The sequence below is a fragment of the Metopolophium dirhodum genome, chromosome 1 (genome assembly GCF_019925205.1).
Source record: "Metopolophium dirhodum isolate CAU chromosome 1, ASM1992520v1, whole genome shotgun sequence".
NCBI lineage: Eukaryota > Metazoa > Arthropoda > Insecta > Hemiptera > Aphididae > Metopolophium > Metopolophium dirhodum.
Genome location: NC_083560.1, coordinates 56884165 through 56901684, shown reverse-complemented (window position 1 = coordinate 56901684; position 17520 = coordinate 56884165). Strand labels below are relative to the sequence as shown.

The window sequence follows — 17520 nt, the reverse complement described above, 5'->3', positions numbered from 1 at the left end:
TAGTAGTTATATTAAAAAATATAATATTAATTTGAATAGTTTACAATATAGTTTTATTACATTTATTTTTATTTTGTTCATGGTAATATATTAATATGATTCAGTGGTGCTGAAGTCCATTAAGCCCGATTAAGGACTTAAGTTAAGGTCGGGCCGTAACTGTAACTCTTTTTTTAAAAAAGCCAACCAGTCACATTTTATTTGCATCATAACTTTATTATGAGTAAATGTAGGAATACCTATATATTAAATAAATTAAGATATTGTAGCCACAAAGTTTTGAAATTGTCCAACCACGTTTAAAAACTTTGGTGTCACTGATATGAATATAATATGAACCATGATCATGAAGTACCTAAATATCTGAAAAAAAATCAACAGAGGATCGATCTCTCATATTCGGATATTCCCCGTGGGTAAGCCAATTTTTTTTTACACAGGGCCCAAAATGTTGTGCAGCATTGATTCCATATTATATTATATTCTGGGTTCCATACCTACATACTATTTTTTATTTGAATAAATATAAATTTGATGTTTCTGTTAAACCAATATTAAGATGAAAATTACGATGGACCAAAACTAATTGTGCAACTAAATGGTTATAAAAAAACGTTTGATGTAGCCATGTATCTACATAGTTGATCTCCTCAAGTTTATTTTGTAGCTTGTGCAGTAATTTTTTCACCTTATACCTACCTATTAATTAGTTTTTTCTTAGTAGGTATTTTGAAAAATAATTCCTTGCTCTTAAAATTAACCAGTTGGTATAAAGGTCAAAGGTCAATAGACTTTTGAAATTGGATTCCAGTTACAACAAATTGAGTGAAACACATTATTTCTGTAATTAAAAAATTACTAAATCCAATATCAATTCAATACTAAATTAAATTTTATAAATATTTCAATAAAAAAATAAATAATTTAAGGTTCTATAAGAAAAGTTGATACTCGTGTGTTCACCGCCGTTATTCTTATCTTTGAACATTCTCTCTCATCATGTCTTATCAGTTATCAACAATCCCATTATTCCCTTTATAATTAAAATTATCACAATACAGTAAGACTCTGTAGTCCGAATAATAAGTCCCAAGGTGATCAGAGTAAGAGGGACTAAATCAAAAAAGAAATTAAGTATTATAAATCCAAAAATATAAGTATGTATAATTAATTTATAATTTATAAATGCTTTTAGAGGTTTTTCATAACATATACATTGTAAGTTTCCAAACCGTGTTGGGTATATCATATTAATTTAGTTCAATTCACAAATGCCACTTCTTGTATATCAGAAAAACATAGGGAAAAGAAAGTGTCGGGTAACTGAAATTGTCCGACTAGTGGTCTTACTGTACTATTTAAAATATATAAAACAATTGAATGATATATACAATAGAAAAAAAATACTTTGTATAAGAGTTAATTGTAGGTAGTGTTTAATTTTGTTTATTTACAAAAAGTCACTCAAATAAAATAATATTTTCATTTTATTCACCCTATATAAAATAATTTAAAATTCGTTTTATTCCCCATCATGTAGGGCCAAAAACACAATACATTATAATATATAATACTATTACATAGTTAATTATCGTTAAATTTGTTTTTGATTAATCCTCTACATTATTATAATGGGAAGAGAAGTATCATGGCACCATTTTTATTAACTTTGCCATAATATAAATGTATAAAAAAATTATAATAAATAAATTCATTAACATATAACCAATAAACATTAAAGATAAGTACAAATTATAAAAATATAAATTAAATAAAACCTTCTCCTTACAACTTAATACAGTACAACTTCATACTAATGTATTATTTTTAAACAATTTTAATTTAATTTAAAAATTAAGAGTTGTTACAGGAATGATTACACTAAGAAATGAATAAAAATATTAAAAAAAGCCAAAAAAAAAAATATTAATAATTTCTTACATATAGGAACCGAAACAGTCTTTTTTAGATTATTTAACAATTTTCACACCAATTCTTTGTAATAATAATGCGGGAAAAGGGTAGTGTTTGATGAGTTACTTAAAAAAAGAAACAATGGAAGATAAAAAAAAATTAATATTCGACTAGTTTATTTGTTAGTTATTTATACAGAAGTATAAAATTTATTTGGGTAAAAATTTGGCTAGAAATTATATTTTATGTACTAAGAGAATACATGTTTTTGTTTACAGTTTTATCTAATAATAATAATTCTAATTTATACAAACATTTGGTAAGAAAAAAAATAATTGTAATAATAATTAATAAAAAATATAAATAATAATAATGAACAATTGCTGTAGTATCTACTATAAACCACTGTGTACTGTGTTTTCTTTTTGGTGATCTTGATGATTTTCAAGCACAGTATTATGACTTATTCCACCTCCACCACCTGGACAATGTTGTTCAAATGGTTGTGATCCAACAAAACAACAATCTTCTTCACACACACTACTAGCATTCCTACTATGGTTGGTTGAATGATATCTTTTAGGCCTCCCAACATCCCAAGTAACTGTAGCTGTAGCTGTTTGTTGATGCTGTTGGAGTCTTCTTCTTTTAGCTGTTGTTCTAGTAATTTTACCCACCTCTGTCACCTGTGATGATGGAAGTGATGTTAAACATGAAGACGTTAAATTATACGCAGCAGCCGACTTCTTAGTTTTGCTTGCAGTTGTTGTTTTTTTTTGATTCAATGCTGCAGGGGAACTTCTGCCAGAGGTTGACAATAATTTCATGCGATTATTACGTGTTGATATAACACATTTCAATTTACCTGTACTAGACTGTTGCTGGACAACATTCTCTTTTTGTTGTTCAGAGGATGATGGCGTTTGGTTTTGACAATTCTGTTGTAACAACTGCAATTTTAATCGTTGTCGTAAACCAATACTTCCTACAGGCCTTCCACATCTTCGTTTTACAATTGCATTTGGTGTAACAGGTGTTACAGATGCAATAGGTGCAGCAGTTTTATTTTGTGCAGGTGTACGCTGCTTTCTTGGCGTTTTTACTTTTTTTACTTTAGTGGTAGCACTACTGGTATTGCTACTTGCTGTTGTACCATTACTACTCACGCTATTGTTACGACGGTATGTTGGAGTTTTATTTTTTTTATTTGGGCCAGGACGACGACCTGGGCGACCTGGACGACCAGGACGACCAGGGCGCCTTGGGCGTCCCGGTCTTCGTCCTCTTCGCTTAGGCGAGGCAGCTCTTATTTTAACTTTGGATTTTTCTTTGAGTAGCTGCTGCTGCTCCAATTTTATACGTTGACGTCTGAGCCTCTGTTGTTCTGCTGCTGCTGCTCTTCGACGTTTGGCAATATCATCTCTTTCAGTATCACTATCACCATTTGGATCTTCTATAGCTGTGTTCATGGATGATGTGGTAGTTATGATTTTTCGACGTTTTTCTTTTGGCCAACCAGTCATATTTGGCCGTTTTTTCTTTCGCTTATTTGATATCATGTCTGTACCTAAATCGGAAGACAATGTTTCACCATGATAATTATTTGTTAAACGTTCAGTTAAAGCTAACTCACGTTGTTGATAATACAGTAACAGAGTTTCATCTGTTAAATTAGTACATAAAAACCTCTTGTCAGCAGTTTGTTCGTACATTATTTGTAAACACATATTATCAGGTTCTCGATTACTATCAGCATTTTGAGACCAAATTTGGTCTTGATTGCCTTCAAATGGTAATATTATAGCATTATTTGAGAACTGGTAGTCTTCTTTATTTGGATCAAGAGTTTGTTTAACCTCTTGGGCTAATTTACAACGGTTTTGTTCAGCTATTTCTTGTACTTTATGTAATTGTTGACACACAAATGCTGCACGTAGTCTCTCATCCCGTGCTCGCCTTCTCACTACATCCACATGTTTTGTACGCAATTTTACTCTTTCTTGATCTATAGCAGTATTTATAGAAATTCGCTGTGGAGCTGGTTGTTGAGCACACAATTTTGGTGGAGGTGGAGTAGTTGAACGACGTCGACGACGACGTTTAATGATACGTTTGTTTTCTAATTGCCGACGATGTCTGTGATGACGGAATCCTGGCATAGGTTCATAATTTGGCATGGACATCTTCAATAAGCATGGTACATCCATGTCTAAAGAATTTTGGTTAGTTTCAAGATCTGCTTCTAGTTTATCAGACTGTTGATTTCCAACTTTATCAAGATTTCCAACTTTGTTAGACATGATTGCTGCTAATGTAGATGCATGTTGACGTGGCGACTTTCGCGGACTATTTGATTTTAAAACAACCTGTAATAGCTTGTTTTTTCTACCAGGAGGCCGACCTTTTTGTCGTTTTACAATAGATGTTGATGTCGAAGGATGATGTCTTGAACCACCATCAGACACTTCAACAGGAGATTTTGGTGATGATTTGTAAGCACTGCCACGTCTTTGAAGAACTGTAGTTTGATACTTCTTAAGTGTAGAATTGGTTTTCAGTGAGGTTGAATTAGAAGTACAATTGGTTTTACTTGAGGCTCCTCCACCGCAAATCAATCTTATTTTACGTAATGCTTCTTTAGATGTTTTTTTTTGAACATGACCTGTAAGCGCTGCTGCCGAATATTCCCAACTTGTTGGCCAATATGTGCGACCATATAAAACTGAAGAACTACCAGTAGAAGATGACTTCAAATCAGTACATCGTCGGTATCGTTCAAAAATGTTACAATCAGCTAAGAAACCATACTCAACTAAATCAGCGTTTGATTTGTCTGGCAGTGAAGACTTTTCTATAACTCTTTTTTCCACTAATAAATCTTTAGAATTATCAGATATCAAAAGACGTTTTTCAGCAACAGTTTCTCCGGTATCAGATTGTTTTCTTTTACGATTATTACTTTTCTTTTTACAAACGATATCTACAATAATACAATCTTCATCTTTATCATCTTTATCTTCATCTTTATCAACTTCAGGTGACGGTGCTAAATTTTTATTATCTTTAATAGGATTAATATAGGAGACTTCCTTTTCACTATTTTCTTGCTCGTCGTCGTAACTTTCAATACCATTACACTCAATCAGTGACTTTTGTTGTTGCTGCAAACGTTCCAAACTAATTGCTGCTGATTCTACTTCAGGACTTGATGTGGTTAAATCACAGACTTTTTTCTCTTCTGATAGTTTACTAGCAGCTTGTTGCAGTGCTTTTCTATTAGCAATATGCTTCAAATTTTTTCGTCTCGGAGGCCGACCACGAGGTCTAGGAATAGGAGTAGTAACTGATGAAGTAGAACAATTAGGTTGTACAGAATACGATCCAGGAACTGTTGAATGGTGCAATGGTGTAGGTACCGTGGTTGACGATATAGTCCTTGTACGCAAACTGAGGCCTGAAGAATCATACTGAACCTTGTCATAATTGGTCTGCTTATCATGTCTGTCTGCAGTAATGGGCTGCTGTCCATTTGATGAAATATCTCTTGTTTTTTTGTCAATCACCTGAGTAAAGAGGAAAAACAAAATTATTAATCCTAAGTGTAAATTGAATTGTTATAATTGTATACATATTATTGTTATGAAGTATAGAACTTATGTTTACTTGAGATAAGAACTATTGTACAAAAATTGAAAATTGTGAAAACTTTATGAAATATGAGCGATATTGTAGTATACAAATCATACAATAACACCAGATACCCAATTTATTTAGTTGTGCAATATTGTAACAAAGATATATTTAATGCTCGGTATTATTTAAAACTTCTTTTCTTTAAAAGAAAAATACTTAATACCTAAGTTATCTTTTTTTTTTTTATTTATTTACAACGACAACAATTTCTTTGAAAGATTATTTAAGAAGATATCAGCGCACCATTTGATTTCTCTCTCTAGCCCATATGCAACATAGACAAAACGCATTTATGCAGAATCATTTATTTATGTTTTTGAGTAATCTTAGAATAAAATCACCCGTTATAAAAACCATAGAAAATAATATTTTTGAGGGTATGACAAATCGATTTGTCTAAATATTGTCTCAAAATAATTTAAACATAATTTAAATTTACATTTTAAATTTACTTTTTTATTTTGAAATTTTAATGAAAAATCAATTAACATTAAAATATAAAAACGATATGTCATACCCTCAAAAGTTTTGTAATAGATAATTTTACTCTAAGATTACTCAAAAATCATAAAAAAGATTTTTATCTATGTTGAGCGTGGGTCTGAGAGAAAACAAATATTATGCTGACATCCTATGACTTAATCAAATAATTATAAAAACAAACACAACTCCATTGTTGTCCTATAAAATATGTTTTTCTAATATTATGGAATCGAAAAAAATACAAGAAATTATCCATGACTAATTAGTAAATAAAACCTTAGGTAAGCAGACTATCCACAACTCAAAAATCCTAAATTTTACTAAACGCAATATTTGTGAATAAAATGCAATGTTTAATGTGTAAGGCTAAACATTTTATGAAAAGATAGGATATATACAAGTTAAAAATAAACTAGAAATGTATAATATATAAAAATAAAATATTATATTTTCAAGCTAAATAAAAATATGTATGATCGCCAGTAGGCAAACTTTATTTTACTTGATTGACTAAATAAAAAGTTGAGGCTTAAGAACCATAACCAAAACAATCTTCATATATATTAAGTGACAATTAATAATTTTTTTTTTTTATTTGGTCTTTAAGCCCGGCAACTATGGCCATTAGCTGTTTGTTTGTTTATTTGTAGGGGAGGATATTGTTGGTTGGTAAACACGTGTGTGTGGTTTTTGGCAGATTTTCAAGTACTTGTAGGTATCTGCCATGCCCGGGTGGGGGATGGCAGCACTTGTTCTTCGGACACCATGCCTAAAGAAAAATGCCGCCCATGGCCGAGGAATCGAACTCGGGTTGACTGCATCGCAGCCAAAGGCTTAGTCCGCTCGGCCACTCCGTCCCCCAATTAATTATCTTTTATGGCGAATACTCCATGTTTACTTAAATAACAAAATTTAACTTGTCTTTGTTAACATTCATTATTGCCAAACAGATGGAATAATATTGTTCTATTAATTAAAATATTCACAAAGTAATATGGTATGACACCATTTTAACGTATTTGATGGAACTCGAATGGTGCCACTTCTTATTGGTCAGTAAACACGGTGTATAGCTATAACTCCACAGAACAGTGCAACGTATACGAAAACATCAATTAATAAAGGTGTGACTCTAGATAAGTCTAAAACTATTATTTTGTAATTCAATTTTATACAGCTTATGAATAAAATGTTTGAATATGTGTTGGTAAATTATATGTTAATGACTTCATAACTAAAATTTTAATTTTATTTAAAAATGCGTAGTATGTTTGTTGTCTAATAATTTTTGGTTTACTAATAAATATATAGGTATACAAATAACAAAACTGATAGAGCACTAGTGTATATTCCATTTTTACTTCGTCAAATAAGGTGGGTCTCCGTATCCGTTTTGATAACACACTATGTCCATTTTATCAAATTTGTATAAACAAATGCAAATAATGTTCAAATATTTTCTGGTTGCAAAAAAAAATTCACCATAAATATCTGCACTAGGTGCATTATTATAAAATAGTCATAAAAAGTGTTCTAAAACTATTTTTAATTAGTTCAACAGACCTACAGTCTATTCCATGAGAGAATAATTAGTTTTTACACTTCACAAAACATGTGATGGACACATCGAGAACCACATTAATTAAACACGCTAACTACGGATAGTTGGTCAGAGATGCGCAGCACTGACAAAAATCGGTCGACTGACTGATTATTTTCTTGTAGAATAGACTATAGTTACAATTATTTAAATATTAATTTATTTGTTATAAATAAAGTACTAATATTTACCTCTACGACTGGAGTTGCAGTAGATAGTGGAGATTTCGTAGTTGTTATCATAATAGTGTCATCTATGATGTGTTCTTTACCAACTGCTGAGTCTCGAGTCGAAGCTACAGAATTACTACTACTAGTATTGCTGTTGGAGGCTACTGTTGAATTGGTAGGGTTTCGTGTTTTCGGATGTTGAGCTGTACTATTTACCATATCTCTATACACCTCATTGAAGCAATTATCAATAACTACAACTAATTCTTTTTTAAAAAAATCAGTTGTTAAAAGTTTAGAATGTTTAGATTTTTCAGCAAATGATATTTCTCCTATCCGATTGTTTGTGACTTTTTGTTCCTTGGTAAATTTTTCTTGTTCTTGTTTATCATGATTCACGCCATTTAAATTAGATTTTAGATGTCGTAATTTAGGTGACGACCGAGCGGTCGATTTTTGTTTCTTTTCTAAACGTAAATTACTTTTGTTTAAGACTACATCCTTCTCCAGTGTTTGGGTTTTGTTCCCTTCATTGTTTTGAAATGAGTGGGCATTTCTAATAGAAACAAAATTTCCCATACTAAATAAATTAAGTATATTTGAATTATGATAGAACGTTTGAATTGACTACTTACTGTGGTTGATTGGTAATCGTGGGAGGAGGAGGATTTTGTCGAATCAAGTGATTTACGTCTTCAGGCGCAAGTCTATGTAACAAAACAAGTGGCTCATATGGCATTTGATATGATTGAAGTCACAATTTTCGTTTAACATGAAGGTATCTCCTAGAAACATAATTTAACAGAAGTGTTACAAATAAGACATCTAACGGAAACCTTAACACTTAAAATGCAGAGATAATAATATTATGTCAATGATAACTAAGGTCAGTGTAAATTCTCGAAAATCGAAAATTTGAGTTTGTGCAAAGACCTGTAGCGAAAAACGCGATTATATTATGAACGCGGCAAAAGACCAGACACTTGCTTGGAGTGATTCATCAACTAGGGTAACTATTGCAGGTGGATCGTATCAGTTATGTGAGAAACACGAGGTTGGACTTACGAGTAAGGTACCGCTGGAAGGTGGCTCGGAGACGTCGGAAAACGCGGTCGGTTTGACGGTACGGAGTCAGCAGTCGTTCGGACAATGACGTCTACGGACTAAAACCCTATATTCGCGTCACCTACTGGTGGCACAAACGTGGCGTCGTTAATGTAGGCACGCGAACGTCGTGGCGGCCGCGATGACGACGAACTACAACGAGTACAACCGTGACCCGTCGCGTTAAGGCAGCAGCGACAGAAATGGCGGCGGCGGCGGCGGCGTCGGCAGCTGCCGCCATAATCGATAGGCACAAAGACGACGGCACCAAACGTCGTCGGTTCTCGGAACGGCGCGCGCCCGAAGTATTTGTTCGGTTTCGACGACTATGACAACCACGTCGCCACCGATCCGGAACAATGGGCTACGGGCGACGATCGTACGTTTTGCGGTATGGCGGCTGTTGTGCCTAGCACCTATGGCTTTTTGTAAACACGCGCGCACGGAATGCGGACGGACAAGGTTCGCGGTCGACGGTAACGCGTCCCCGGTTGTCGTGTCGGCGGACGGTGGGCGACAAACTGTGTGTGCTAGTGCTGCGGTCGATGATTGAACGTCACACACGGCACCTCGAGGACTGACAGTATCGAAAATTAACGCCGAAAAACACGACGATAATAATTACACCGATAACGCGATAATAATAATAATAATTCGTCTAAAAATAATAATAATAATAATAATAGTAATAATAGCTGCGGCAGTCGAGACGACGTGAAGGTAAGTACACGACGACGCGCACTCGATACTCGATGGTAATAATAATAGTAATAATAATAATAATAATAATAACAAATACACTCGGCGGCGGCGGCGGCGGCGACTACTACGACAACGATGGTGAGCAGCGGCAGCGGTGTGCTGACGAACGGGCTGCGCCGCTGCGGTGATATCCGTCGATGCGGAAAGGGGTTGAGGTGGTGTAATAAGGTAATACCAAAACAACGCCGACGACCGTTGTGGACGCGTTGTCGATGGACTGGCGGGTGGGCGGCCGACGGCGCACGCGAGCGACAGTGCGGCGTGCGTGCGTGCGTGCTATCGTGCGTGTGTTTGTGCGTGCGTGAATGCGTGCGCGCGTGTGTACGATGATGGCGCGGTGGTCGGTGATGACGGGGACGAGAGCGGTGGAAAGTGCTGCGTGCAGGCCGCGCCGCCGGCTCAGCCGTCCGGATTGTTGGCCGCCGCCGTTGCTGGCGCAACCGCCGGTCGACAGGCGCGCGCGCATCGAGCACAACACACGACGCGCGCACGCACCGAAACGCACACGGACGGGCGACACAATCCATATAACATGCCGCGGCGGAACGAAAATACGAAATCGCGTTGAACAAAAAAAAATATATATACGTACATACGTTAAACCTTTCCATGAGTTGGTTTCTAGTTTTTTTTTCTCTTCTTTCACTTCCCGTCCGCCCGCCCGTCGTTGGTGTTATATATTATATATATTTTTTTTTTCACTCCGCTTACAACGTTGAGTTCAGACACAATATTACGTGCTGCCCAAACGGCCAAACCCACTATATAATATTGTTATACGCGTAATATTATTACAATAATAATAATATTGTCATATGGGTATACGCACTCGTCGGTTCTAGCAGTAACGTTTGTAGGGATATTTTTATATTATTATTAATCATAACAACGATTGTCTGTAATACCAAAAATCGCGATCGCTATTTTTATCGAAAACATTGCACAATGATGTCTTATTAGCATCGTGAATAATATTAATTAGTGGACTGTGATTTAAAATTAATCGTCGTATAATAGCCGGCGTCGGTTAATTATAGATATCGTCCAATCCACAAGTTCCGATGGATCGAATTAGGAAATTCCAAACAAACGAATAGGGATTTCGACGATTTCCAAACGTGTGTGTACACGGTACGCGTTGTCGATGTATAATAAACGGCAATAATTATTTTTGTTAACGACGGTCGTAAAATATTATTGTGTCGTCAACGCGACCATAAACGTAATAAAAATAATATTACTTTTTCGGCTCGCGTCCGATTTTCCCATGCGACGTTACGCCATGCGCCGCCGCCACGATATCCTCATACACGTATATTATATTATAATATATATATATATGTGTGTACACAAACTATAACACGGTTACGTTGACGATATAACGATTTATTATGACGAGTAGTGTGCGAGACGCATAGCGATTGCTAACGTCCGTCCCAAGTGCGTTCGGCAGCGTAGTCGGCGTTACTGCAATACTGCGTAGTATTATATTATTATTTATTATTATTTGTGCCGGTGGATGACGGTAAAACGCCATGCCATGCCATACGGTGTGCGATTATTATTATAGAGGTCGATTTACAGACTAACAACGACGCGTATTACTCACATTATAATGCCACGTCGTGTCGATTTTCGTGAAAAAAGAATGTGACAGAAACGCATATCCTTATTTTTGACTACCTACCTATAAAGTATATTATACATACTCACACGTATAATATGATATAATATATAAATATACCAATATAATATTATATACACACCGACCTTGTCAATGATATAGACATATTAGACACTTTTTTACCTATTATTTTGCTAGACAATCGTTTCATTTTCATATGAATTTTCAGAAAATTATTATACTGACAATCTGACATGTCATATATTATACAATATACTACAGTAGTACAGTGTACACTATACTTACCACTTTACCGGTAGCTGAACTACCTGTACTACTATAATAGTAATAATACTTTGGTCTTTGGTAGGTACTAATATTACATACACAACCGATAAACTTAAATAGGGTCAGTGAGATCCTCACTCCTCAAAAGCATAGAACTAGAGCCCAAAAGGTTTCAACAACAAATGCTCTGCCCCCTCTAGCTACCCACTCTATATACACGTTATTTTATCTATACCACTAATTCAAAACAATCAAATGAAATTTAAATGAATAAATTTACCTATACATTAATATAAAATATTATAAGCAACTGTGCGACGTATGTAATATTGTAATAACTAATACTTTATACCATTGATTATAAATACTAGTATTTATAATCAATGTTAATACGCATGGTTATATTACATAGTGTTGTAAAATGCATAATTTAATTCTTATGATTATAATATTTCACCCTTCCTACTTTCTCAGAAATTGTTGTTCATTAATCATAATTTTTATATTTTGTAGGATACTATTTTTTAGTGGCAATAATAGATATACCACAGATTATATTTTATATAATACCAATACTAGTACTATATATATACTAATAGTACTGTATAATACTTTATTAAATCCTTAAATCTATACCATTTATCTGTTCTATGTTCCCAGCAGTGGCCGACTTTATAGTTTTTAATAATTAAATTACGTTTGCCATTTGAGAGTTTGGGACCTATTTTCACAAAATAAAATCTGAAAAATCTGAAGCATAAATGTTTTATATGCCGATATCTGTTTTATTTGTAGGTAGGTAACCTATATTTGTATGAACTACTGAACTCAGTGCTACTGCTACACTGCTACCAAGCCTTGGTCAAGACAGGTATTAGATAAAAAATAAAAATAGATATTTTATCCCGATGTATAATAATAAATACATCGGTAATCAAATTATATTTTCCACAGTTGTAATTGTGTTTCCACATTTTATTTTTAAAAATATTTCCTTTTTAGAATATTAAAAGAGGTAGGTAATTTTATGGTCAATAGTTATAATTTATTAATACATTTACTGTCTACAGTCTACACTTAAACATTTAATTTAGTAATCACTTATATTTAATTACTTTCACACGATTCAACTTATTGTGTACATTGGAATATTGGGAACAATACATGTCCAAGACGTGAGGGTAATAATTTATTTACACTTTTAAACAAATGAGTGGATTGGTGGATAAATGCTATAAAAATATAAAATTTAATGCAGTAGCATGTAGGCAAAATAATAATTGTATTTAACTATTAACCATGATCTGAGGGGGAATTTTAAGTTCCTACACGAAAGTAGTAGGTAAAAATTACATACGTTCATTCCAACAATTGATGACTAATGAGAAGTGTAAGACTGTAAGAACCTAAATTCCTGGACGGCAAAAAATGTTTTTAGTATTTAAAAGACTATTTTATAAGACATCAGTTTAATTATAAGATAATATAAAAAATAATTTAAATAGGTATTAGGCAATTTAATAAAAGGTATATATTATTAATTTATTATTTATTATAAAAATAATAAAATATATAAACACCTAATTCATACTATTATATTCCAATAATAACAGATAAACGATAAGATAAGTAATTTTTTTACCATGTAGGAATTTACCATAATATTATGTCTTTATTTCACCGTGTAGGAACTAACATAATATTATGTATTTTTTAACCTGCTAGGTCTTTAGTAGGAACATTCGATCGACCAAAGGACCGGCCCAGACATGGTCATTGGGGGGACATCTATCCTAGGTTCCGAACGCATTTTTGGGCCATACGCTCCAGGTGAGGAATAAAAGGTAGATACAGTAATAGGTGGACACAGTTATATTGATAATAATAATTAGTATTTATAAGATGAAAAGTCAAAAGTATTAACGTATTTTACAAGTGCATGATAAATGATAATATAAACTAATATTTATAAAAGTATTAAAACTAATAACTAGGGCTCGGAAGTTGATGCATTTTGCATTTTTTTTTTTTGGAACTTTTTTGATAATGCTCTCCTGTCCACAAATGTGTCTCATTAGCATCTGAATCTGAACAACTAAATTTTATTTTGCATTTTTTGACATTTTTAGGTCATTTTTACTCATTTCACACTAGTTCACTTCTTATCGTTTTTTGTCTATGCCGATAACTTAAAACTTGGAAATTATCACGGACTAAGATTAGTTATCTGATTTTATTTCACGGATTAGTCGTAGCGTCGTTTTCGTGTAGTAGACTGTAGTCTGTAAATTGTAATGAATATTATTATACCTACATTTTATTATTTTTTCCTAATATTCGATTAATATCCGATTTTATCTCGCCAATTACAGTCGTCGTGTCATTTTCGTGTTATAATTTTATAGTAAAATACGAGTAAAATATTTAAAAAAAATTATTTTTATAAATTTAAAACAAATGTTTAGAAATTTTTTAGGTCATTTTTTGAGGATATTAGTAATAACATATTTATGGTCAATAATAATAAAAATCGATCCTAAGCTTAAACATAGTTGCTTGATCGGTAAAAATCTTATTGGGGAAAATACAATATACATTAAAACTTTTCTTTACATTTTACATAAGGCACTTGCAAACACCTGTTTTTTTTTATCTTAATGATCCAGCCACTCCTAACATATATCTAAAATTTTGACTACCAACTTCAAGACTCCAGTAGCTCCAATGCTCCATTTCAATTTTTAAAATAGTTTTGAATTCATTAATAAATCAATTTTTGCAATTTGCATCGGTTGAATAGTGAACACTTAAATATTCAATTTTAGTATGAAATATATACAACGATTTATGCAAATTAAACTTGTTTTCTGTTATTTGTTAACAAACTCAATACTCAAAATAATCCTTTTTCGTATTTAAAACCAAACAACTTAAAGATAATGACATTTTTATAGTCATGATGACTAATGACTTATGTTTAAAAATTGATTTTTTTTTCTTTCTAACAAAATGACACGTCATGACTGTTTATTCGCATTAAATGGAATCTATATCGATTACCAAAGTATAGGGCCCATCCAAAATAAACTATAAACATATCTGATCGAACTTCGCTTCAATAAAATCTAGGAAGAAAATGTTTAGTTAAGTTTTAATGTGATATTTTTTATTTTATTTTTATTTGACGTTTTCATATAATAAAACAGAGTATGGTATTAGTATTTGACATTTTTGTAGTAACTAGTAATAATGTATTAAATGTCCTTATAAGCTATAGAATATATTAAGTATATAATTAACTAATTATATTATATACAATTAGAGTCTCTAAAAAACTCGGGACATTCCTGATAGTAACTATATACTTTATTCCAAAATCCAAATAAAAATGACACTTTTTTTTGTGCTCGAGGAGTATGGTGAAAACTGACAATACAGTTTACACTTTACTGTAGTTCTACAGTTTCACGTCGCAAAACCCCACGTTTTTTTTGGAAACCTTTGTTTTTGAGTTTGAAAAATGAGTTTTAAAATAATCAGTGATGCCTACAGAATTTGTCGGTCGGACTTAGTTTCAAAGTTATACACGAGTTTGCAAATTCCCATCCGTCGGGGGTTTTTTTTTATTAAATTTCTTTATCAACAATATAATATACAGAAAGTACAATAGGTCATTTCTGATTTCACCAAAAAATCAAATAACGTTTATCCCCTTAATAAAATATTTAAATAGATAATATTGTATTAAATATTTGAATTTAAAAATATTTAAAATATAAAAATACCAATTATAAAATATTTAATATAATATAGATTAGACGATAGTATAGTATATACTATATTAATAGAAATTGATGAAGTAACAATTTTTTGAAAATTATACAACTTTAAGTGTTAATTTATTGGTGTCGTCACTCATCATCCTACATCTTATAATTCTTTAAGTATCTCACGAGTATATTCTAATATAATGGTAATAATAATAATAATAATAATAATGTTATTTTTTTTGTCACCAACTAAACATGAACAATTTAAAAATATGATGAAAACAAAACGGTGTTTTATAGTAAATTAATTAATAATATAATGTCTACTTACAATACCTATTAGATGTTTCTTGGCCGTCGTAGTAGACTTGTGCGCAATAAATTTGTATAGGACGTGGTCAACGGGCGATGGTCGTATGCGAATGCGAGTGGAGTGAATAAAACGAACCGTACGACTAAATATTTTATACTAATAAACTGTTGGTGACAAAAATCACAGTTAATAATACAACCTAAACAGGCATTACAATTTCATATTTACTCATAATAGACCCAAAATAGAAACGGTCGATGGTACACACCACGACCACACGGGTGAGGGGTCCCCGGCGGAATCCGTCGATTTACAGAAATGGTCGGTCTTTATTATTTTTAGAACACTAAATATTAATATATTCTATGATACTATTAATATTATAATATATTATTGTTATTATTATTATTTATTATGAATAACTGTGTAAGGTGTAACGTAGCCACAGTGCCCCACGTTTGTATATATTTTAAACATTATCAATTATGTGTACGTATTTCTTACTTTATTTGGTTTACCTCTTTAATCTTCACAAAATATAATAAACATGTTTTAATTATATTGAACTGCAAAAAACCATTGGGTTTTTAATGGAAAATTCTGTTGGTCAATATTTCTCTAACATTTTAATGTGGACGTAATTTCCATGGGAGCATCGTCGATACCTACTGCATTTGCCCGGTTCCCCGGTAAGCCAGTACGGGCCTGAGTACGACAACCATTGAAACATCCCAATGTAATATGATGTATTGATGTATCATGTATTCAATATTCATGTATATTGTATATATTATAATATAAGGTAAATTGTAATAGTGATATAGACATATAGTACATCAGTACCTACCTATATAATATTATTAATAATTATTATCATCTCATAATATAAGAATCATTGAGTTTGATACTTTAATGGCTAATAACGGCGTTCAATATTTACATATTCGGCAATTAATAAACAAAATAAACTAACTGTCTAGCTATATTACAGTAATGATACCATGAATGGCGTATCCAGGATCTTATGTTGGGGCACAATTTTTTTCGGAAAAAGTTCATCAATGGGTTTCATGATTCCTCTCAAGTTTTTCTTAATACATTTTAAAATTATCCAAAATACATCCCACGCATTTTTTTTATAAATGCATTCGGAGTTCAAATTTTGAAGAAATTAAATATATAATTTTAAAATGATTTTAGTTATTTTTTTGTATTTGTAATTTAATATTCTTCAAATATCATTATAATATAAACCATAGATAGGTACTTGAAACTTATTGACATTACGTCATTGTAATACTATCGATTAATAATAAATTATTATTGATAATTATTGTTATTGGTTTATATTATAAATTATAATCAATGGTAATACACTAATACTATACGTCTATACTCTATAATACAATTTTATTTTGGTAGGTACTTGTTTGTTATCGACCCGCCCGCGCCACCACGCCGTTTAAAATGTATCACCCCGCCATCGATTGACCGTCCGGCGTCCGCTGTACTGCTATTTTTATATTTCTTTACACAATTTTCAATTAAATTATAAAAGTAAATAAATAATAATAAATATTAATAAATTGTTTACAATTAATAGTGGCATAGTTAATAATTTTATCTCATAATTTCCGTAAAAAATAAGACAGTTATATAAATATCACTAAATATCACACATTTTATTTAATTATATATTTTTGCTACACAAATTGAATGCCGGTATTAAATATTTTAGAAAATAACTCATTAAAATTCTCTTTTAAAATAAGATAATTACGTTTGTAACTTGTAAGATA

At 32.2% G+C, this 17520-nt stretch overlaps 1 protein-coding gene across 4 annotated transcripts; it reads right to left on the bottom strand.

Moving 5' to 3' along the window:
• Positions 1-1407: 1407 nt before the first annotated feature.
• On the bottom strand, positions 1408-11178 carry LOC132933836 (uncharacterized). Of its 4 annotated transcripts, none has more exons than XM_061000110.1 (4): positions 10968-11178; positions 8496-8645; positions 7882-8416; positions 1408-5477 (listed from the first exon to the last, which is right to left on the bottom strand). In XM_061000110.1, exons 2-4 carry the CDS (start codon positions 8597-8599, stop codon positions 2310-2312), a joined length of 3807 nt encoding a protein of 1268 aa, XP_060856093.1. In that variant the 5' UTR covers positions 8600-8645; positions 10968-11178; the 3' UTR covers positions 1408-2309. The 4 variants fall into 4 exon arrangements, with proteins under 4 accessions (XP_060856093.1, XP_060856091.1, XP_060856092.1 ...); XM_061000108.1 differs by lacking the exon at positions 10968-11178 and adding an exon at positions 10319-10931; XM_061000109.1 differs by lacking the exon at positions 10968-11178 and adding an exon at positions 10323-10931.
• Positions 11179-17520: the final 6342 nt, after the last annotated feature.

Coding starts and splice junctions, on each gene's coding strand:
- LOC132933836 (XM_061000110.1), bottom strand. CDS start 8,599: ATGCCATATGAGCCACTTGTTTTGTTACATAGACTTGCGCCTGAAGAC. Junction 8,417..8,495: donor ACGATTACCAATCAACCACA/GTAAGTAGTCAA, acceptor TGTTTCTATTAG/AAATGCCCACTCATTTCAAA. Junction 5,478..7,881: donor CTGCAACTCCAGTCGTAGAG/GTAAATATTAGT, acceptor CTCTTTACTCAG/GTGATTGACAAAAAAACAAG.